Source organism: Sycon ciliatum, chromosome 6 (genome assembly GCF_964019385.1).
Source record: "Sycon ciliatum chromosome 6, ocSycCili1.1, whole genome shotgun sequence".
Classification (NCBI taxonomy): domain Eukaryota; kingdom Metazoa; phylum Porifera; class Calcarea; order Leucosolenida; family Sycettidae; genus Sycon; species Sycon ciliatum.
This window is the reverse complement of record NC_088648.1, coordinates 6,317,935-6,341,532: the sequence shown is the minus strand read 5'-3', so window position 1 is coordinate 6,341,532 and position 23,598 is coordinate 6,317,935. Positions and strand designations below refer to the sequence as shown.

General features: G+C 46.6%; 2 protein-coding genes across 3 annotated transcripts in view; both read left to right on the top strand.

Annotated features, from left to right (window-relative positions):
* The window catches only part of LOC135819249 (uncharacterized), a 45,020-nt gene extending 42,032 nt beyond the window's left edge, over positions 1 to 2,988 (top strand). The window contains exons 17-18 of the mRNA XM_065332421.1: positions 1 to 162; positions 1,732 to 2,988. The exon at positions 1 to 162 is cut by the window's left edge and continues 147 nt beyond it. Coding sequence (XP_065188493.1) covers positions 1 to 140 — 140 coding nt within the window. The 3' untranslated portion in view covers positions 141 to 162; positions 1,732 to 2,988. The remainder of the gene's footprint in view (positions 163 to 1,731) is intronic.
* Positions 2,989 to 14,675: 11,687 nt separating this feature from the next.
* LOC135819247 (transmembrane protein 245-like) overlaps positions 14,676 to 23,598 on the top strand; it is a 35,503-nt gene continuing 26,580 nt past the window's right edge. Inside the window, exons 1-3 of one of the 2 annotated variants that reach the window (XM_065332418.1) lie at positions 14,676 to 15,383; positions 16,155 to 16,356; positions 17,638 to 17,745. In XM_065332418.1, the coding sequence (XP_065188490.1) occupies positions 14,838 to 15,383; positions 16,155 to 16,356; positions 17,638 to 17,745 (856 nt within the window). In that variant the 5' untranslated portion in view covers positions 14,676 to 14,837. Of the gene's footprint in view, positions 15,384 to 16,150; positions 16,357 to 17,637; positions 17,746 to 23,598 lie in introns of both variants that reach the window. The other variant, XM_065332420.1, reaches the window with a different exon arrangement.

Sequence of the window (23,598 nt, the reverse complement as noted above, 5' to 3'; positions counted from 1 at the left end):
TTGAAGGTGTAGAGAGTCATCACTTGAAGTTGATTGGATACATCCGTGCTGGAGAGCGAGATGCATACAGAAAGCTGTGTGCAGCAGTGAGCAAGCTCAACTTGCAAGATCTGCACAACACCATGCTAAGGCTACTGTAGTAGGAAGTCTAGTCATGATGTGGTAAGTTTGTTGTGTGGTTTTGTATTTCTCATACATTCACCTCTACATGTATGTTACAGGACCGGAGCAAGCAGATTTTCATTAGTCTGCCCATACCATAGTATTTGGTAATTTGTGTCTGATATAGCGGGTATACATACATGTTACTACTCACCAGTCAACACACTCTGATGGACAAACAGTTGGTCTACCCATGACCTAACCAACCGGACCGCTTCCGCCACCCATGTGTTAGTATTATGTGTGTGTGTGTGTGTGTGTGTGTGTGTGTGTGTGTGTGTGTGTGTGTGTGTGTGTGTGTGTGTGTAAATGGTTAGGGGGGGCAAGATCTTGGCTCGTACAGAAGTAAAAAATCAGCAATTCTAATTCATGGCAAAAGCAGCGGTGCTACAAATATAATTATCTCGTTCCCGTAGCTATGCAGAAGACGTTACTTCAGTAACGTCTGGCGCTAGCCAGGGTCCACACAGCTTTAATTTGGTGTTTGTGTGTTTGTGTGTTTGCGTCACGCCTGGCGCTATCCGTATCTGACGGCAAAAAGCATAGGATGTTATAAATTTTTCAATTCTCCTATTTTTTTTTCAGGCATATCCTGGGATTCGAACCCGCACTATCGCCCTACATGCATTCCCCCATACACTTCGCATTGATACCCATTCTTCCATGTTGCTTCACGTTATTATCTTGCGCTTGAAAGCCCTATTTGAATATTGCGGGCAGCTGTATGTGACAGCTGTGTTTGATGGTACGGTACGGTACGGGAGACGGTGTCGTATTACCCTCTATCGTACCTGTCCCGTACCTATCCCCTACCGTACCGTGCCATCAAAGACGGCTGGCCACAATGCATATTCAAATAGGGCTTTCAAATGCAAGATCACAATGTGAAACAACAACAAGAATTAGTATGTATGCGAAGTGTATCGGGGGATGCATGCAGGGCGCGCGATAGTGCGGGTTCGAATCCCAGGTTATGTCTTTAAAAAAAGGATTTTTTTAAAGAATTTATAACATCCCTATGCTCTTTTTTTGTCTAGGTCATCAAGCCAAAAAAAGCATAGCGTAGGGCACTGAGCTTCCAAGCTCTCTCGTACTTTACAGCATGTCTATCTCCACCTGATCATATCTTTCCTTGCCAACTTGGCAAGGGATTGCTGACCTCCACACTGCATTACGTTCTACCAAAACGTCCAATGACTAGCTGGAGCGCAAGTTGCTATTGTTTCTGCTGTAGCATCGCTTTCATCGCCTCCGGTGGTGGGCGTCAAATGGTCAACAAAATGGTGTGTGTATGTGTGTTTGTGTTTGTGGCTGTGTGTGTGGGGGGGGGGGGGCGTGGGTGTGTGTGTGGGGGGGGGGGGAGGGCGTGGGTTTGTGGGTGTCCGGGCGCTCAAATGTGGGAGACTGTGCGTTTATGTGTGGGTATGTTTTTGTATGTTCTTGTGTCTGTTTTACAACATGTTTGTGTGTGTTTGTTTTGCATCTGTTGGTGTGCGTGTGTGTACGTGTATGTGTGTATGCATGTATATGCACATGTTCATGCATAATGTATGTTACATCTCTGTTCAGATTGTGGAAGACTGCTTTCTCCCAGCACTCCATGTACATCACTGTTCAGATTGTGGAAGACTGCTTTCTCCCAGCACTCCATGTACATCACAACAATCATACTCACACAGTGGACATAACTCGTTGCCGGTATCCCGGTATACTTGTTTGTGTCATTCTTCCCCTGCCACTGCTCTGCCCTATCCAACGTGTTCTTTTTCCTCATCTCCACATGTATCATAATATTGTATTCTTGAGTTGATTGCTCACCAGTTGTGGATATGCTCCATGTTTATTCTTTTCAAGGTGACCGACCTTGAGAATATTTTCTCAAAGAGCAGCTCCACCACCTCCCCCCCCCCCCCCCCATCTTCCCTCCTCTCTCCCAATTTCACATGCGCACACGCGAGCATGTGCGCACATACATAATGTGTTCCATTGTTTGCTGTGCTTGCCAAGACTGTTGGTATGTTTCCATGGACTGTGTTTTTTTGCTAATAAATGTTCCTACTCTTGAAAATTCAATTTGGCTTACTCAAGAGCATCGTTCTTTTGTTCTTATTTTTGCAGCTACATCTCTACATATATATGTCCCTAGTCTTTAATAAAATTTATTATGACTTGCTCTAAGGCACCTCTATTTGCTGTAACAATTGCACAGTATTCTTTTCATTTTTCACTTGATTTTGTTCACATTTTTGCTTGTGCGTGCATACATAATTAATTTTGTTCTATTGTTTGCTGTGCTTGCCAAGACTGCTGGTATGTTTCCATGGACTGTGTTTTTTTGAATATTTCTCCCACCTCTCTCCCAATCCCACACGCGAGCACGTGCGCGCATACATATTTTGTTATATTGTTTGCTGTGCTTGCCAAGACTGCTTGTATGTTTGCTAATACAAAGTATAATGTACATGTACATGTATATATAAATGTTCCTAAAATTCAATTTGGTTTGCTCTAGAGCATCTTTGCTTTGTTCTTATTTTTTGCAGCTACATCTCTACAGAAATATCCCTAGTCTTTAAACTTCACTATGGCTTGCTCTAAGGCACCTCTATTTGCTGTGACAATTGCACAGTATTCTTTTCATTTTTCACTTGACTTTGTTCACATTTTTGCTTCTGCTGAGACTTGAATTGACCCAGTATTGAACTTGGCAGCTGAACTTCATCTCCCTTCCTCATTTTTTTGCCAGAACAGGTCATGCCGTTTGTCTCTTCTCCACTTTGCGTGCTTATTTGAGAAATTAATGTGATGGAAATCATATCCGTGTAATTATAGGCTTGCATTGTTCATAGTCACTGACTCCAGTGTTGCTCCAGGGCCGAATCAGCCGGGCGAAGGACCCGTTTGGTGGGGGGGGGAGGTGTACTTGGACCCGTTTGAAAAAAGAACACCGGGTCACTTGTGACCTGATTGGAAGATGTCCATGTGCATGTTGTGTAGGTAGTCAGTGTTTTCCACTTCAAAGAGGTACACACTGACACATGTATGTTGTGTAGGTAGTCAGTGTTTTCCACTTCAAAGAGGTACACACTGACACATGTATGTTGTGTAGGTAGTCAGTGTTTTCCACTTCAAAGAGGTACACACTGACACATGTATGGTGTGTAGGTAGTCAGTGTTTTCCACTTCAAAGAGGTACACACTGACACATGTATGTTGTGTAGGTAGTCAGTGTTTTCCACTTCAAAGAGGTACACACTGACACATGTATGATGATCAGCATGAACACCATACCTGCTAACCATGCAGATTTGGCAGGGACCGTCCCCATATCGAGAGTGGTAAAAGGTACTACCAAAAGTGGATATTTACGCATGCCTCGCAACTACATTAATTTATATAATTTTATATACATTTTCATAACTATTTCTCTCTCCAAGTACATGTACATGTATGTACAGTCTACTCACCGTAAGTCACGCACCGTGTCTGTCCTGGAATAGAAAATGTGCGACGTATGGCGAGTGTGTGACTTACATCAGATTCTGCAGCACTACGTCATCTACACTGTACACTGTACGTATTGTCAGCTAGCTGTATGCAGAAGCACTGCTGCTAGCTAGTGAACAGAGCATGTTTATCCACTACAGTAAGAGTTAGTAGTTGAGGAGAATATCTCGCCAAAAGCATGTGTTGTTGCCACGGTCAACATGCTACATGTACAGTTGCAAGTCACGTGGTTTGGGTAGTCAATTCCCGACGCAGTAGCTAGTACACAACCTTCTAGGTTTCACTCCTAGTAAACCTGTACTTCATCACCTTTGCTTATGTTATTCATTTCGAAAGAAAATGATATTCACTTTAGTCGATCTTCCTTCCACTTCAGTTCTAGTGGCCATGATTTAGCAGGAGCGGCCAGGTATGGATGATGGCTTGGAGCCTTGCTCCCTCATTTTTCCCATCTCCCAAACAGTTGCAAGGTTCTATTCTACCGATGCTGATTATACTGCCTTTATTAATTTTGATTACGCTGACATAACATGATGTGGTCTTAGTGCAGCTGCTGTTTCCAAGCTTGAAATTCACCATAGAAAATAATGAAACGGCTATTTGGAAAATCCCTCATGCATAACATTAAGCATAATTATAAATTATAGTCTCTCGTAGCCTCCTCTCCACTTGCTGATACAGTGATAGACGCCAAGCACACCTGTGTGCACTCGTTCAGAAATATATCTTAACAAAATAATGTTGGAAATGGAGTGCGCATTTTCGTGACTGCCACAAATTCTGCGGAAGCAAAAAAGTTACGGACTCCAAAGGGTTAAGCAAATTCCCAGGCACTTCAAGAAATATGATCGGTTCTAGCGAGAGAGAAATACAAGACAACAGGTACAGTATCATTACCTTCCCCTCGATTGTCCCTAATAATCAAATCACCTGTCTTAATGGCTTACACATTTTGCCTCAAACTCTCTTACACTATTTGCTGTTCACAGTCTTTTTCAGCTTTTAAAGACGTATTTCAGCTAAAATAGTATTGTGCTAACTGCTGTTGACACATGGTGACTGACACCTACCTTCCTTTTCTTCTTTTTGATAATGCTATTTTCCGTGGTTGGATTCACCCTCCCTTTCTTGTATTGGCTATGTATTATTATGTGCCATGAAGTGGAGACGACCAATAAAAAATAAATGGTGGACGTAGTTATGAGGGTGATGAGTCATATGAAATGTTTGAAAATGTGTCAGAGTCAGGCCCGTTGGATGAAACTGAACAAGGAAATTTGTCAAAATTGTCAGGAGCTTGATTATCCCGCACAGGATTATTTGAGCGGACCTCAGATCCAATGCAAACCAGGACAAGAGTAACTCAAGGGCAAAAACGTTATACGAAGGTTTTGCATATTAGCCCTGCCGCTAGAGTTACGGAGTTCCCACACTATTTTCTCACCATCTCTACTGTAAAGTAGTTTTGTGAAGTGTGTCACCTTGTATTTGTAAGTTGTAGTGATACCAAAAAATAGCATAACGTCATAATGCTTGGGAGCGACATCGCCACAGCAAGCAGCAGAAGGAGAAGGCTAAAATCCATCAATCGACTTGATCCGTCTCATGGTACACCAACATAGAGATAGTGACTGATTAGTGAGCAGATAGACGACACAAGCCTCGATATTCTTTGTTGCCGAGGGACATAGCTCGTACACATCTTCGTGGCGCATCCCTTCATCTCATCGGGATATTCCTGTCCTGAGCCTTTCAAGTTGGAAGGTTGTTGGTTTCCGCTTCGTAGATGTATTGAAGCTACATGTACATTAGGTGTCAGGTCGTCGAATGTCTCAATATCCGTTTTGTCAGTTTTGTGCCTTGTTGTCGCATTATCTGACTGTATATTATCTCGTTACCTTGGTGGACTGTCTGTCATAACTAGTAACTTATAGGTCCTTTTCGTTTTACAACTAATTGTGCACTCATAACCATGTATAAACAAACTATTAAAATGAAAATTCCAGAACGTTTTCTCGTGACTATCATCAGTGGAACATCGTCACATTATGTAGTAAGAATCACTAAAACAATCAGTTATAGCTAGAAGTAGTGGTTGCGACTTCGGCGATGATTTGTAAGAAAGGGTTTGCTCCCCACACTGGAGCTTGCGCTATTCCGCCGACTTTACTTGACACTTGACTTACTCACGACTGCCATCCAGAGCACACGAGAAGAGAGCACAATATAAGTGGTGCTCTTCAGGCACAATCTTCCTCAGCCTACTCAAGCTCAACTGATGAGGGGTGAATTCCCCGAAACACTGTGTATTGAGCAGGGAGTGGTGCTTTCTTGCAGGTTTGCCGAGTCGAAGGTTCGATGGACTTCTCGTGTGCTCTGGATGGCAGTCGTGAGTCAGTCAAGTGTCAAGTAAAGTCGGCGGAATAGCGCGAGCTCCAGTGTGGGGAGCAAACCCTTTCTTACAAGATATAGCTAGAATAATAATAATATTATTATGATAAGGAGCGTGAGAATGCAGCACCTCGCGGTTATGCATAACGCACACACAGCTGCCACATTCATCCACTGGCACTGCTACCATTCTCAGATCCACTGCATAGGTTCACACTAAACGCGATATGCATAACCGCGAGCTGCTGCATTCTCACGCTCCTTATTCTGGCTATAAACATGTAACTGGTTGTTTTAGTGATTCTTACTACTCTTTGTGACGATGCTACACTGATAATAGTCACGAGAAAACGTTGGGGAATTTTTCAATTTAACGAAAGAGCTTGGAAACTCAGGACCCTACGCTATGCTTTCTTTGCCGAGCTCATCATGCATGTTATTAGAACTGATGGAACTTTCAACTTTCTCTTTGGCCCCAACTTCGTTGCGGTCTTATTGTGTTTAACGTAGACCATGCCGGCTACAATGCCTAACCATACCACAACGAACTGATCGGCTACATCGTTCTATTGCAAAAAATATCCATATGCTCGAATAACATCGAAAAATCGAATTTGAAAATTTCATATCGAGTGCTACATCAGTTGAAAGAGCATGAATAGCTGCAAAATCTCTGACTGCACGCAGTACAGTGCCGTTACCTGTTGTACCTTGTACTTACCATAGCAAGTGATTTACCTATCAAATCTGTAATTTATCGCTACATTCCGCTTGGTTACGACCAAATTTCCACAAATTTCCACAAATTTCCAGCTGTGGTTTGATGTACATATACCTGTACCTGTATAGTACAGCGCTCAGTGTGAATGGTGGTTCAGGTTCACTGAAACTACTGGGTTTCTCATCTTGATTGTTCTTCTGCAGATTGCGTCCGAAATAACGCCCATGCCCAAATATACGCCTGGTTTTTGACGCTCTGCAAAGTATACTATACGCCCGGGGCTTATTAACGGAATTTTACGGTAAGAGCCCAGTCTCCAATAATAGCCCAGTCTCTAATAGTAATAGCAGCGCGGGTAGAGCTGTCACTGAAAAAATAAGAACCCCGGGCTCTTAGAGAAAATACGGTATTAATACTAATGGCTTTTGTGGGGTAGTGCCTTTGCTGTTTGCGTTATGCAGAGCTCACTGACTTGTCAGTTTGAGCACTCTGGCAAGGTACGTTCGGGCCTGATTGGAAATTTTTATTTCCATTGTAGTCCATCGGCCAAATCTCAGAAAGGGCCTCTTTCGGCGAAGGTGACGCACTGAAGCTCCAACTAAACGCCCTTTGGCACACTAGCTCATGAGACCCCATAGAATACGAATCCGATTGTTGGACGTTGCCAATCCAGTCCAGGATAGTCGAACTGGGTCGAATACCTTCTTCCGATTTTCGTAATTTCGTCCACCATTACATCTTTCTCATCGACTTTTTTTCGCTTGGCGAATGTTCTTGAGCCGCTGAGCAGGATCTACGCACGCTCGAACACTTGAAATGCCTGCATGTTGACGGTTCGCAAGATTCTAGCGAGCTTGGTGGAAATCTATTATTTTATTTTGACATTTTTGGGGGAATCTGAATGGACCGTATGCGTGTTAAAACAAAATGGCGTCACGATTTATTGAAAGTGGTATAGTTGGTGGAACGAGTGTTCAAACTAGGGCTCAAACGGTCACGGTTTTACCCCTGACGGTTAACTGCTAAGCTAACGGTCGGTTAACCGGTTATAACCTATAAGCCACGGCAATCCTGCGGACTCTTTTTTAACCGTATATTTGACTATACTCATTCAAAAAATGTACCCTATTCAGTACAACGCACACATGTACATTCTCTTGCATGCTCATTCATACATACTCTCACACCAAGAGACCAGATATGACCGAGTTGACAGCCCAGAAATTGCGTACGCGTGCGACAGCCCGCGAAAGTGCACACTTTGCAACGACCTGATACTTGAAAAATTGACTGAAAAGTTACTGCGTAACCGTTATCTTTATCGGTTAACCGTTAATACTTCGTAACCGGTCTGCAACCGGTTAATCGGACTAATCGTTTGAGCCCTAGTTCAAACCCATTTGAACTTCATACTGTTCGTCTTCTTTTTGACATGCTCTCTTTCCATCGTCCTTAGCTGTTGTTTGTTGAGAGCTGTTTTGGCTTTCTCCTATACCTCTGGGGGATGCCAAGTGATGGTTTTGAGAGGCTGGTGATGGCTGTGAGCGAGAGTTTGCCGATCGGCGTCGTCCTCGCTATAGCGATGAAAATACTAGTTACTGCGCACCTGGCAGATATCACAACACGTCGGAGCGTCCAGGAGCAAAGGAATCTTGGGTTTTCACTAGAATCTAGTTCCACCAGCATCGTGTAGCCCACCGTCGGTGAATGGCGGTCCAGAAAGGTCGAAACTGGTCTTCTGCAGCATCTCGCAGTCCTGCGAGGGCACACTGAATACGCCTGTCATGTATTCTACAAATAAAAATCACGAAGTAGTGGACTTTACAGTGATGAGTCTATCCTGTATGCTGCAAAAGACGCAGGAAATGTGACTGGTGTCCGTACACTGGACGCCAATATCATCCCAGTCTTCTCCTGCAGGATCTGTTTGACATTGACATACCGGTATGCAGTGGGTCGACATTGGCCTGGTTTGGCAGCTATCTGCCTGGGTGGATGTAGCAGGTTTGCATTGGCGCGTCGTCCAGTCCGACATTTTCTTGTAACTGTGGAGTACCGGCAGGGTCTGAGAGGTTGCTCGTGCTGTGAACACATCTCTACTGCCTGTCTCGTCCTGGAAGTGCCGTCTCGCCGCTTCCTTGCTCTACAGTCACGCCGTTATTTCGCTTTGTTTCGTGGTGCAGCTCAAAACCTGCCCAAACAACTGTGAGCTCGCAACATGGTATGGACAAATTGCACCACTCATGCTGGTTAACTAAAACCGGGATAGTCGAGTAAGCGAGTTCACTCCCTGGGCCATGGCAAGATCTGTTCAGCGCGGGCTATTCCAACCTCCAAGTGCATAGTCACCGATCGATCCATGCGATGGTGGTTGACCTACAAAGAGCCAAGGTCTACGAGTACTACTATTGGATGCTGTCTACATGCAGTCAACAAAATCAAAGTACCTCAGTATGCCCCAGAACAGGGCATGTGCATCTATAGCATGACACAACAGGGGTTCTGGCGGCACCTGTCAAACAAGCAGTAGCGACTAGTGCCAGCTACCTATTGGAGGCTAGCCGCTACAGTCTGTCACTGGAGATAATTATTATGTTCGCTGTTTAGACTGAGCACAATCAATGATGCCCAATCAATCTGCCCAATGTGTGTTCTGTTCCACCTAATTATAACGTCCCATCGCATCAACCCTACTACACGCACATGTCGTCACTCTAGCACGACTTGTGTTATTATTGTTTATTTTGATTCGCACGATAAATAGAGCACAATAAACGTTAACTTGACCGAAGGTTAAAGGCGACTGCAGATAGAGGAACACATCGAGGTACAGGTGCCGGCATCAATACAGTATCAGAGAGGTACGCAGAAAAAACTCTCGTAAGCCCAAGGGGAAGTGGTTGATGAGGGATGAATGTACTCTCCACGCTCGTCTACACTGTTCGTGGAAATGCACACATACATACAATAATATACAACATAGCAATAGCATGCACAGAACCGAACAATTTCATGTTCACACATGCAAGCACAGACCTGAACATTAGTACCAAAAGCCGATACAGACAATATCCCCATACACACAGACGCACACACACACAATGTCCCATGTATGCGCCCGTGGCGAGAAAAGCACGCAGATCTAAAAATGCACTGGATGTGAACCCACAGATTTTCTCTAATAGCAATGATAGCGGATCTGATTCTGAATGAAACACACACACAATACAATTATTGAATGCCCATCCGCAGATGATGGCAGGTCCTGAAAGAACAGGCAGTGTTCCAGTGATGGGGAACAGAACTTCGAGTGGCGAGTCAGGTATACACACACACGTGCGTGCGCGGGCACACACCAAAGTGTGAAGAAATAGAATCGACATCGTAGTATTCATTGGTTGGGGAATGGAAAGGAAAATAAAACATTGCTATAGGTTATTGTTGTAAGGACGCTGGGAGCACAACAGAAAGGTAAGCAACTTGCTTTGAAGCAAAGAAAGTTATTATTCCACGGATCTCAGAAGGAAGGAACGTTCCAGAATGCTGCACTGGCAACAGGCGGCCTGCATGTGCGCGGCCCCTGCAGTCGGTCCAGCTGCCGGCCTTGCAGTGCTGAAAAGAATGTGCAGTACAGCATGTCACATAGTATCGCAGCCTGGACAAATAGACGCTGGGAAGTCCTAGTTATGTGCTCACCTACACCACGATGCACCAATCTTCTGAGCTACTTTGGCAACAATTTTGTCCACTTGAGACTCCCATGGGCTGAGCCAGTTGTTGAGGGCTGCATCAAGGTGGACGGCAATGACCGCTGATGGCAAGGCAATCCATGACACACAGTCACTAGGGCATCGTCAACATGGCGCTAAGGCTGGATGAATAAAATCAACCTTTAGGCTGCCGCGGGATTGACGAGGCCGCTGTCTCGAAGCTAGTCAGTCAGCCTGGTCACCGCCATTGACGAACCAGTCGCCACCGCCAGCAGTGGCGGTAGGTTGTGACAAGTATGGTGCAATATTGTCAGCAAATTCAGTACTCAGGATAAGATGAGTGACAAAGGGAACGTTGTGTTTGATAATATTGAAGTGAACAGGGATGATCACAAACCCTGCGCGTACTCCACCGTGAGTTACAAGAAAATTCCGGACTGGACGACGAGCAAACACCAACCTGCTACATCCAACCAGGCAGATACTATAACGATAGCTGCCAAACCAGGTCAATGCCGACCTACTGCATAATGTCAATGTCAAACAGATCCTGCAGGAGAAGACTGGGGTGTTGGCGTCCAGTCACTGAGTGTACAGACACCAGTCATATTTCCTGCGTCTTTTGCAGCATACAGGATAGACTCATCACTGTAAAGTCCACAACTTCGTGATTTTTATTTGTAGAATACATGACAGGCGTATTCAGTGTGCCTCGCAGGACTGCGAGATGCTGCAGAAGACCAGGTTCGACCTTTCTGGACCGCCATTCACCGACGGTGGGCTACACGATGCTGGAGGAACTAGATTCCAGTGAAAACCCAAGATTCCTTTGCTCCTGGACGCTCCGACGTGTTGTGATATCTGCCAGGTGCGCAGTAACTAGTATTTTCATCGCTATAGCGAGGACGACGCCGATCGGCAAACTCTCGCTCACAGCCATCACCAGCCTCTCAAAACCATCACTTGGCATCCCCCAGAGGTATAGGAGAAAGCCAAAACAGCTCTCAACAAATAAAAGCTAAGGACGATGGAAAGGGAGCATGTCAAAAAGAAGACGAACAGTATGAAGTTCAAATGGGTTTGAACACTCGTTCCACCAACTATACCACTTTCAATAAATCGTGACGCCATTTTGTTTTAACATGAATATCGCGGATTAGAACGGTAGAAGCTCATTCGGAGAAGACGGCGTGTCGCCGCTGTCGGATTGTCGCTACTGTGTTTCAGACGTATTTGCTTGAACGTGCTATTGAGGATGGACAGAAGATGAAGTGACGGCTTTCTTGAACACGGACGTTGTGTCTACATTGTAGCTGAAACATCTCATCTGGCGTCTAGAACGCAATTATTGTGAGTTGTGAGTGCCAGCTGAGCTGAACACAAGCTGGACACCATTCGTCAGCTGGGAATTTGCATTGAAGCTCTTGATAGCCACGATAAGCATAATTATACAGAGGTAATCTTGTTTGACTCAATACGCATGCAGGTGATACCACTAGTGGCACTACAATGTAAATGGTGCAAAATTGATGCAACAGCGAATATGTACTTCGTACCATCACGAACAATTGTAAGGCAAGTGTTCATGCCTGTCATAGAAGAATTTCAGCCCGGAAGTCTTGTTGTCATGGTCATAAATAATACAGGACTTGAGTTGGCTCTGGACAGAAACACGCTTGTGGTGAATACGGTCATTATTGCGAGAAAAATATTTAGCCACTGTATGTTAACACCTGATGCCGCACTACACGCAATATTTCATGTACATGTATGTGAGACTCAATTGCATCCACAAGGCCGTAGATGCATGTAAGCACACAATGCTGTACAGTATAAGTAGTAGTCGACATGTGGTGCCTTCCTGCTGCACATGCGGCAAGTTGGCAACGACACACGACCTATCTGCACCGCACAGCGTGAGCTTAGAAAGGAATATTGCACACATAGTGCTATTTGTGTTCCGATATCGTTAAGCCGGTATACATGTACTAGTATCCTTATACATGTACCTGGTCACTCGATAGGCGATGCCGACTGTACATGTACTAATCTTATCCATATTACCCGACAGGCTATAGCACACTATAGATCACTATGCAACAAAACAAGAGCTTTGCCCGGGGCATTGAAGCAAAGTAGGTTTCAACGGTACAGCACTAGTCACGAGGAGGGGAGTTACGAGGATGGTTAGGCCGTGACACATAGATGATGATTGTTAATGATTCATGCACGGTGGAAAATTACCACCAATGGCGATGATATTGCTTTCACAACAATGACATCAGGAGGAGCAGTGACACAACCTTACTGCTCCAAGTAGGATTTAGAAGCGAGTGAAGGGAGAGCAGACTGGTCTAATAGCAGACCGGGTCTAAGCAAGGAAGTAATCGGCATCAGAGGTGAGCTTGCACATCAGAAAACAGATGATGATCACCAAACACAGAGAAGTTGGCTATGTGTATGTTTGTGTCACTGTGTGTGCATGTGTGTGTGTGTTTGTGTGTATGCGCGCACATTTGTGTGTGAGAGAGAGGCAGACAGACAGATAGCATATGGTGGGAGGGATCAAGGTCTGACCTCAGAGTTAATGCTGACGGTGTGGAATAGCAACAGTGCGAAATCGGGCAGGGTGGTTAATGGCCCACACTGGAGCCGAGTAGGAGCGCCAGTGGTTGAGGGCTAGCACAGGAGTAGCAGCAGCTCCAGCCTAGGAAGATCAGCTTCTGGATGAAAATCTCCCGGACACAGTAGGTACCAAGCTTCACTAGCAGATTGCCGGCAGGGGTGCACGGCGAGCACCCGTGCATCCTCACCAGAGCCGCAGTACTTGGAGACGATCCAGGTGCTTACCCGCCAACAATGCTGAGAAGGCACTGGAGCCATACAGGAACTTATGATCGAGCATGACCACAGACTTGAAATACAGGGTCCGGCGTTGAATACTGAGACAGCGACGTCTCCTCCACAGAACACCACTCAGCCCCACCATTGCATTATTTTCGCTTTTTCATGATTTTTACAATTGTGTTGGAGCACACAGCACTCGATGCAACATTTACCAGTGACTAAATAACTCCGCGTCTCCGACCATAACTGCAGCGTTCCCGTGAGCCTGTTGGATTTCCGTCAGCCTGTTGAGATTACAAGTATCTTCATCTCGTCACATGTGAGCCTGTGTGTTTCATCCGTATCGTGGCACAATTACACAGACACGATTTCCAACTCAGGCCGGTTCCGTTGCTCGAAGGGTTGGCGGTAAGAATTGCTACGCCGTCTGTGGCTGCATGGGAACTTGGCGAGTCGTCGTCTTTCTCCATAAATCCTGATCGTCACGCGAACAACAGCCACTATTGCCTAAAAACTACGACACAACAGTATCAAGCTCGCCCCAGCAGAAGGACACGAATGACGAGCGCTAAGACGGAGAAAGAGAGACAGGGTTAGCGAGAGCTGACTAGTGCAGGTACGCTGTCATCTCCTGAGGTGGTGGGCGAAGCAGCGAAGTGAAACGAAGGAAAATAGAACTTATTACTAGAAGGCATACGGAGGCACCAAAACCTATTGCCTGTCACATACTAAGTGCCATTTAGGGTTGACAGCTGTCAGCTGACAGCCTCAAAAATTTGAAAATCTGCTCAAAAAACTCTCGATCAGAACTCTGCGCACTCTCAAATGGAGCGCACAGTAAAAAACTCGGCGACGAAGAACGCTTCGTATCGACGCCCTGGACTGAATTCGGCACGTCCAACAAACGGAATAGTGTTCTCTGATATATTCTCTACGTGCTGGGTATGGTCGCGTTTAGTTGGAAGCTCAGTGCATCACCACTTTCGATTTTGAGACTTGGCCGGCGCCGATGGACTATTGCTATCAGGTTCGGCCTCATTTCCTCTGTGCTGCGCTGACGAGTCCACAAAGGACGAAACAGTTCTGTCCGCAGATTGAGTAATGGCTTTTACAGTATGTACTAATGTAGAAAGACGAGTCCAACCACACGTACACGTAGATCTACGCGTGCACGTGAGCCTTCAAAACCGAAAGATTACGTAATTTTTTTGTAGATGTAGAAATTTTTTTTAAAATGCTTTTGTTTTCGCTGTTTGTGTTTCTGTTTGTTGATTGTTTTTGCTTTGAAAAGCAATCTGTCCAGCTACGCTGCAGATAATATTCATTGGACTCATTGAAACATTCCAAGTCGTACCCTCCAAATACAATATTGGCTCTCGTTTCTGCCTCACCCCCGAAACGCCCTTGGGATAATTTGAAAGAAATGACGCCTGTGTTACCGCTACTGGCAGCGCTGACGATGACGATCCATCGGTATCGCTACCTTCGGTAGATCCGCCATGGGTCAGAGACGACGGATGATGTTTCAGAATTCACGCGAAGATACGTTGTTTGACTATACGATAGGCAGACTGCTGGGCGAAGAGGCACTGAACAAGACCGAAGTGACCAAAGCGTTCTACCAGTCGGCAGCCAATGTGTTTGTCGTGATTGTGGGCATCGTAGCGTTCGCACTGTATCAGGTGTTCTCCGCATTTCTGAGACCTCTCCTCTGGGCTGTGCTGTGCGGAGTATTCTTGTTCCCGATCAAGCATCGCAGCACGCACGTCCTGAACACGAGGCTCCGGCTCATGCAGATCAACAACACACCACTGTGGCTGGGAATAGTAGTGCTGCCGCTGCATTTCCTGGCCTGGCTTAGTCGTACGTCGCAGGATGTTCTGTATCGTCAGTGGAAGGCCATGGCGTGCATGGCGGGCCTGCTGACATGTGTTTACATTCTCAATCACTTGCCAGTGTTCGCTGCTCTGCAACGCTCTATTGAGGGTCTAGACACAGCATCGCACTTCATGGAGTTCGTCAGAGTTTACGGTTACATATATCTGGTGAGTGTGTTGTGATAATGCAATGGACTCTCTAGTTGAACTCGGATGGTGAGCCAATTAAATTATGGTGAAAAAGGAGAAGGACAAGATGTTACGAGTTATGACCGTATGGCTGACTGTATAAGATCTGGTTACGTTGGTGGACAGTTAGTCATAACTCGGAACATTTTTGACTCTCTAGTTACCGTATATTTACTGGGTATAAGCCGCACTTGGAACACTCAAAATTCACCCTCCCCCGAGAAAAGGGGGGGGGGGGGCTTATACTCCGATGATCAATTTAACGGTGAAAAATAAGGTAGACATCTGTATTTCGTGCCCAAAAACAATGGGGTACCGCTTATACTCCCGTGCGGCATATATTCCAGAGAATATGGTGTTCAGTTGTTCACTCATAGTCAGTGACACAACACATCCCTGCAAATCAGTAATCCCCCGGGCTGCCTAGCCATCACACGAACCAGCTACGTCAATCGAGAAGCAATAATATTGTCCATTTAACTCGGATGGAGAGGCAAGAATTAAAATTTAAAAGGAGGATCATAAGTTTACACGTTATCCGTTTTGTCCAACACTAAAGATTACAAGCAGCATACTGTTGAGTCAAGTAATTCCAGTAATTATTGCACATTTTTGACTCTGCTTATAACCGTTAGTGTTGGACAAAACGGATAATTTGTAAACTTATGGTCCTCTTTTTAAATTTTAATACTATTGTCGTTCAACGTATTCATTGCAGCACAATGTTCATGTTGGTGTGCTCCAAGGCAGGTGTGGACGGTCATTGCGGGCTACGCGGTGCTCATTGTCTTCTTCTGGTCGGGCCGGACACGGCACGTGATGCGTCACCTGTCCTCCATCGTCTGGTTCACCATTCTGCTCTACCTTGCTACTTTGGTGCCATCGTATCGACTCTCACTCTTCATCCTTGTGACATCGTTGTGTCTTCTAGGTGCACTAGCTGGACAGCCTGGTGAGATAAGTAATTTCTTTGCTACTGGTATTCTTATACAGTCGGGGCCAAAGAAATCTGACCCGCGAGTCAAAAGTATCGTCAAGTTTCCAATTCAATTTCGTCATACACGGTCAAACAAACCTATGCAAGGGCTGCAGCGGTCGCATGAGCCTTGGCACTGCTTTCGGCATGTGCGTCAGATTTATTGGGCCACGGCTGCCCCTGTGTCCTTCACTTTGTCTCATCTATTTCTCTAGGTTTCGTCCTGCTGATGAGCCATGGTTGAATAGTAAATGATGGTATGCACATGCCTGGCACACCCAGGCTGTCTAGGCTGCAAAGCTGCACCCTGGTAAAGTTCTACTTTGTGAAATCTGACCCAAAGGGTGTATTTCGCGCCCTGAACTTGCACGGCCCTTGACGCCGTGGAAGTGGCCCGAATGCTGCTTGATGTGCACAATTTTCATTGTACAATGATGTAATCAAAACTGGTCCAGGGCGCCAGCTTTGCACGTTGGTCGGATTTTACCGAACGCAACTGTCTATCGGTTCGAATCTTGCGCCTTGTCAAGCACTATCTTATGCGCCAGCCTGCTATGTCCGCTTTCACCCGCCATGCATCAACCAGGCGCGAACTGATGGCGGTGGTTGTGAGAAGAAGACTCTGCCAGAGCGTAACCTTTCAGCTTAGAGAGGTGTTTGTGGTTGGCGTGTGTTTATCGTCATAATGCAGGGTGTGTCTTGAGTCTTTTCGCCAACATCTTATCCAACAGCAAATACGGCTGCAGTGGAGTCTTCGAAATCATTCTGCTCGTGGATCTTGCCTGACATTTTGCTGAATTTGTACAACAATTGTTTTTCCAAAGGAGGTACTATTTTTGAGACGGAAAGGGATAGAGATACAGAGGAAAAGACCGAGAGCAGCATAAGCAAAGTATGAGAATGAGCTGCTGTTGGTGATGCGAATTCTTGATTTCCTTTAGTCTGGAATAGGTCAGTGAATCCCAATTTCCCGGAACCGACATCTAGTTATCCTTCTAGAGCATTGTTTGTGGCTGTGACAAATTGACTGCATTTGCCCCTTAGTCTCAATGTGTATATTCCATGTACCTATCTCCCTGTTTCTCGGCACTTGTGCCAGTGGTTATGAGACTTATCCACTCACTTCCACCGTTAGGCTCTGCGTATGCCGCTAGGGTTTACCAGGTGTTAGCGGCCGTCGTGAGTTCCCTTCGGGAACGGACGCGATAATTTAGCTTTTTTCGTTTTTTTATCTCCCCATTTTCCTTACCTCTGCAGAGGAGCATGATGATGAAGATCAAGAGGAAGAACAGGCTTCCGACATGCTGCTGTCATCACTGTCGCATGACGAAACTGATGCACGACCCGTGCCCCCATCCTCTCCAGGTACAGTACTTTGGAGCGAGTAACTCTCTTTGTCAAAGTGTGGGTAGTGCTTACACTACAATGAGCACACATGGCAGTGTAGAGCAAGGGGCCATTCGTTCAATGTGTGGATAGTGCTCACGTGTGTATGCATGTGTGCTGATGATGCAGTGAGCGCCTTCTTGAGCATGCATGCGTGCATAAACACCTACTTTAGATGAGGTTCCAGACATGTGAGTTGAACTCATGGAGTCGTAGCGTCTAGGGAGACCACACAGGCACGTGGAACGTGAATTGATGTGGGTTTTTAATTCCGGCCTGCCAATTACAGTCGCTCTTGGGTTAGGTCCGACTTGGCTCACATCTGTGTGCCCATGGCTTCGTTTATTTTTATGGAATGCATTAGGATTTACTTGGTCAAGTCCTGAATTGCTATCGCATGTTACATGCAGTATTGGGTACTTCGATCGTCCTACGTCGTCTTCCTAGATTGTACAACTCCCGGCTTGACAAGCCTGTGAGATGGGAGATTTGAAGGCATGAAATATGCGTGGGTATTCCTTCCAGAACATTGTGTCCTGTTTCAATCACTGCGAATCCCCTTCTTTTCCAGTAAACTGTGTTTTTACTGTATAGCACATCACTGGCATGGGACATTGTGCAGACGTGATGCAGACGTGATGCAGACGTGATGCAGACGTGATGCAGACGTGATGCAGACGTGATGCAGACGTGATGCAGACGTGATGCAGACGTGATGCAGACGCTCAGGTATAATAAGGTGATCATGTGTGCACAAAACTTGTATTGGTAATAACTTTAGCCTACATCAATATTTTTCAACCAAATTTTCTGTGTCGACACATTGGGCTGGTTTGCATCGATTTTCGATGTCAAATTTCAATTTTGAGCAGAATGACGTCATCAGTGCTACTTTTTATGTTCAGATTTCAACTCAAAACGCGGAGAATACGAAAAATAGTAAGGCCACGAATCCTGGTGAATTGGATAGCCTTTGGGCCCTAGATAAAGGATATTGGTGGATATTGTACATAGATAACAACATTTCGCTGGAAACCAGTGTCGACTTGTTTCACCATACGCACTGTACACATTTAGTATACAAAGCTGTCGTACCTTGGGGTCTGCTGAGACTCACCACCGCGACGAACGAGTGTTTAGTATCGATATCCAGCACATTCCCGCTTGCTGGGATGTACAGCTAGCCAATGCAACAGCTCTCATTCGGCAAAGACATTCCCCACGCTCCGCGTTTACAGAGGAAGCTGTCATTGTTGTTCGGGAATAGCCGACATTGTCTCCTACAGTAGGCTACACGAAGTGACAGCGAGGATTTGCACGGCAAGCCGATTATGCATGGTTCACCTGTGTGCGCTTGTACCTGTGACATATATGGCACGAGCATGTATGGTACCAGTGCAGTGCATGCTGCTAGTACTAGTGCATGCACGCAGTCATCTGGTCAAGTACTGACGCGTAGATCTACTACATACATGTATACATGCCTAGCCTTGTACAGGCTGCGGGGTGCCAGGCCTGCACTGGCTGCGCCGCGCGCGGCATGCTTTCGTGAATCACAGATCTCGCCGCATACATCTATGATCTACATGACTGATCTACGTGCCAAAGTTTGGCGGCAACACGCGTGCACGCAGCGGATCGTCAAAAAAAAATGCAGAGAGCGCGCCAAATCCGATTTCCTTGGCCTCCCAGATCAAGTACCAAGACCAGCACACTTGTAGTTGTACAGCGAGTGAGCCAATACGAATGTCAGTGAGTCCTTACACAGTTAGTCTTTAGAGTGAAGCATTGTGAGCTGTCAGTGATCCCGTGTTTGTCAACACGCAGGTTCCCACCCTTCAAGTCACACACGTGTTTTTCAACACTCACTGATTTGAGACAGCTCCAGATAATCATCTTTACAGAGTATACTGTGTGCAGTCTTGGAATACACAGACCCACTTAGACCTGACTTCAGTTGGAAGAGAGAGAGAGAGAGAGAGAGAGAGAGAGAGAGAGAGAGAGAGAGAGAGAGAGAGAGAGAGAGAGAGAGAGAGAGAGAGAGAGAGAGAGAGAGAGAGAGAGAGAGAGAGAGAGAGAGAGAGAGAGAGAGAGAGAGAGAGAGAGACGTAGACAGTGAGAGAAACAGAGACAGAGAAAGAGAGAAAGAATTCTGATCCGCTCAGGTTAGTTGGAGCAGTTGTAAAATCTCTTCTTGAAATAATAATTCCATACGCCAACATACCACATGTACGTTTATTGTGTACAGGCCTGGACTTCGACAATACTTTTTATAAGACAGTTATACTTCGAAGTAGTATCAGGACCTGTGCCATTCAGATACCAGCTCAGCAACAGACAGCTCTTGCCAGCAGGTAAGCCTGCATACTGCATGCCTTCGGATAGCCAAAATAAATGTATCATTGTACAGAATTTTAAGGCAATGCTCCCAAATGACATGTAGAACTTAGAAGCGCAGACAGAATGATAACGTCAGTACAGGGCAGGCATTCTTTACAGCGAAACTCAAATTGTGGGGTGCTGTGGCAAACGATATCATAATCAACACACACCAGCTTGATAGCATACTTGTCGGACAACTATACAAATAGTCCTTTATGTGAATGCGCGCACACGCACGGGTTGTTACCTGCAGGCAGCACCATGGCAGAAACAATAAGATGTCACTATGCCAGGGCGCACATGTACCAACTGCACAAGAACAAGAAGCTGACGCTGAACGAGCGGCACCGGGCGTTCACTCAGTTCTTCGGCTGTGACATGTCCAAGGAAAAGTTTGCCAGGTCAAGCCAGCGGCTAGCTGCACTGATGCAGCGTCGATGGCGTGCAAAGTCCGTAGCAGAGTACCTCAACATGTTTCGACTGGAGAGCTGGAGGAAGCTGCGGACCGGTGAAAAAGACCGCCACAGCGTAGAGGACTGCAATGGGTGCTGGTCCAAGCAGGAGTGGAATGCCTGCTTCCCCTTGCAAAGTACCCGTGGCGCCTATAGAAAAGTGCCCGTCCAAACCTGTGCAAAGGAAAACAGAATACAGCCCATCACTAAAACCAACCAACGTGAAATAACACGACAGGTGGTGAACGAACTCGAGGCACAATGGGGACAGGAGGATGTGAACACTCTCCTGGGAGACAGAACCAGCTTTGCTGCCATGGAGCGACAGCGCATGCGCCGTTCATTCGAGACAAAAGAATCGGCACAAGCCCGCAATCCTAGAAAAAGGAAACACACGCCCACATGCTATGCATTTGACAAGGAAGCCCTCCTTGAAGATGCGAGAACAACTGCAGCAGGAGAACACATTAACTGGACTGCCCTTGCGACAAAGCACGGTGTTGGCAGTGCAAATCGAGGCCAAATCGTTAAGGATTTCCTGCAAGAGGAAGGATTTGATGTTCAGCAACATTCTCCACCACGGCAGCAGCACGCAAGGAGAAAGCGGAAACGCTTCACGAATGGAATCAGCTTTCCGCAGCAAATGGCCAGCCAGCGCCTGAAAGCGGCAATTCAGGACAAAGTGGAAAAGAACGACTTGCTGGAAGGCGAGGAGTGCGAGGGGTGCGTGCTTGTGAAGCAAAAAATTAATAACAATGGGATAGTTTCTGAAACTCACCTTGCAGTGAAAGGCCGCAAATTGCCCTTGCTGGCTCTCCGAGAGAAGCTGCTGAAGGAGCACGAGGCTGCTGGCCTGATGAAGGAGAACAACAGAACAAAAGACGAATACAGCAAGATGAATAGAGGGGATGTGGCGAAAGAGCTGAAGGAGATCGGCCAAGTCTACAACGACAATACAAGCACAGCGGAATTGATCAATGTCCTCTACAAGTGCCACCACACACGATGTTTGATCATCAGCAATGACCATGCTGACGTGCTGGGGCACAATATGCTGTGCGAAACTGTACAGGTGGTTTATGACCCGGCTATCCACATTTCTGACAAAGATGGAAAAGTGCAGTCATTGGTGGAAGCACCACATGTACGTTTACTGGCTCTGTCCGGGTGTTCAGAGGTCGATCAGCTGAAACTCATCCCGGACAGGCTGGTAGACCTACATGTGGCTGCAGTCCCAATTCCAACTAGCGGTGGAGACCCCATTGTCGACAAGTTGGTGGGATTTACAGGCGACATGGCGGCACGCTGGTTTGAGGCAGGTGTTAGCCGATCTGGCAGAAGCCACTACAAGTGCGGAAGTGGATGCGGAGTCAAGTCAGATTCAATTTCAAACTATGAAGACAACATCCGACCAGTGCCGTCAGTGAAGACCCTCCAAAGTTTTGCTACGGCGGGAAAATACGGCAAAGTGCCAGGCCGCAATTTGGCAAAATTGCACCAGCAGGAGCAGCGAGAAGAGCTGGCAGCCAGACACTTGAGCACCACGTCGACACTCAAGGATGTACTCCGTGGTGTTCAGCGCGTGCCAGCTCTTCTCGCTTTAAACCCCACTGCCGACATTGCCCAGCACGCATTAGAAGACTACACCATATTCCCCACCGAACCGCTGCACGATGTAAAAGGCCACCTGGCACATGTGATTCAAGAAGTAAGTCACACCCTCAGCGGACAAGTCAAGGACATGTATGACTCTATTGTGGACAGCCAGGTTGGGCGACAACACAGCCGAGGGTGTGACTGGCGACATGCTGCTGTACTACTGCATGCAGCCATGGACGGAAAGGAGGACTGCCCAACCTCCGTGAAACAGCTGCTACGGAGCATGACAGAGATCACGCGGATCTGCTATGCGGGGGAGCAGGACAGAAGCCCCAAGCAACTTCTACACATGTCACTGGTGCTGTGGCGCCACTTTGGCCTGCTAAAAAAAGTTATAACAAAACCAAAAATAAATGTAGACACATTATATGGAGGTTACCTCCATGATCTTCTCCACGCTCCTCAGCAGCTGGCGGTCGTGAACCTGAGAGCATGCAACACGGAGGCGCTGGAGAGGGTGCAAGGGCAAGCTCGCCAAATTGCCCTTGCCACCACAAGCAGAAGGCCTCAGGAAATTACCAGGGAGATAATAATCCGCCTGCAGGGAGAAAGAACCAGCACAAAAAAAAAGCAGACAAGCAGTATTGAAAAAAGTGCTCGACAGCTCAAGCCTTCCCGGGCTACTATTGTAAACCGAGACAACCTGGGACCCGACTTCATTGCCCTGATTACGACAATCGCTCGGTTCTTGGAGAAAGGTGAGGGAGTGTGGTGGCATGGGCATGACAACGCAATCATATTCCATGATGGCCCAGACGACCAGGAAACCAGACCGGAAGGCCCACATCTTCAGCACATCCGCGCAGCAACAATCGAAGATGCAGAGGAAGAAAATGCAAGAGCGTGGCAACGGATTCTGGATGAAGGTGTGGGTCTTCCAGTTAACCTGCAGCCACCAGCCGCAGAGCCACATACATGTATGGCCACCCAGCCCGAGGTTCCTCCAAGAAACGACGTGCATTCCACTACCCAGCCAGAACCAACAACCCAGACGCAAGTCACAGCACAGCCACAAGCTACGACACAGCCACAAACTACGGCACAGCCACAAGCTACGGCACAGCCACAAGCTACGGCACAGCCACATCCCACTGATGAGCAGACTGAGACACCAACACTGTTGTTGGTGGTGGATCAGGTCCCGAATTCTTCCGGTGGGAGCTACACTAGCAAACTGGCCAACGCAATTGAGAAGGTGACGGGAAAAACTAGCACACTTGAGGACTGGGACCGGCTTAAAACTAGAGCGAAAACGGGTTCTGGACTGTCTCCATGTGAGTTAGCCACATACCACACAGCAGAGAAATGTCTGAAACAGCAGGTTACCAATTCGTTCAAG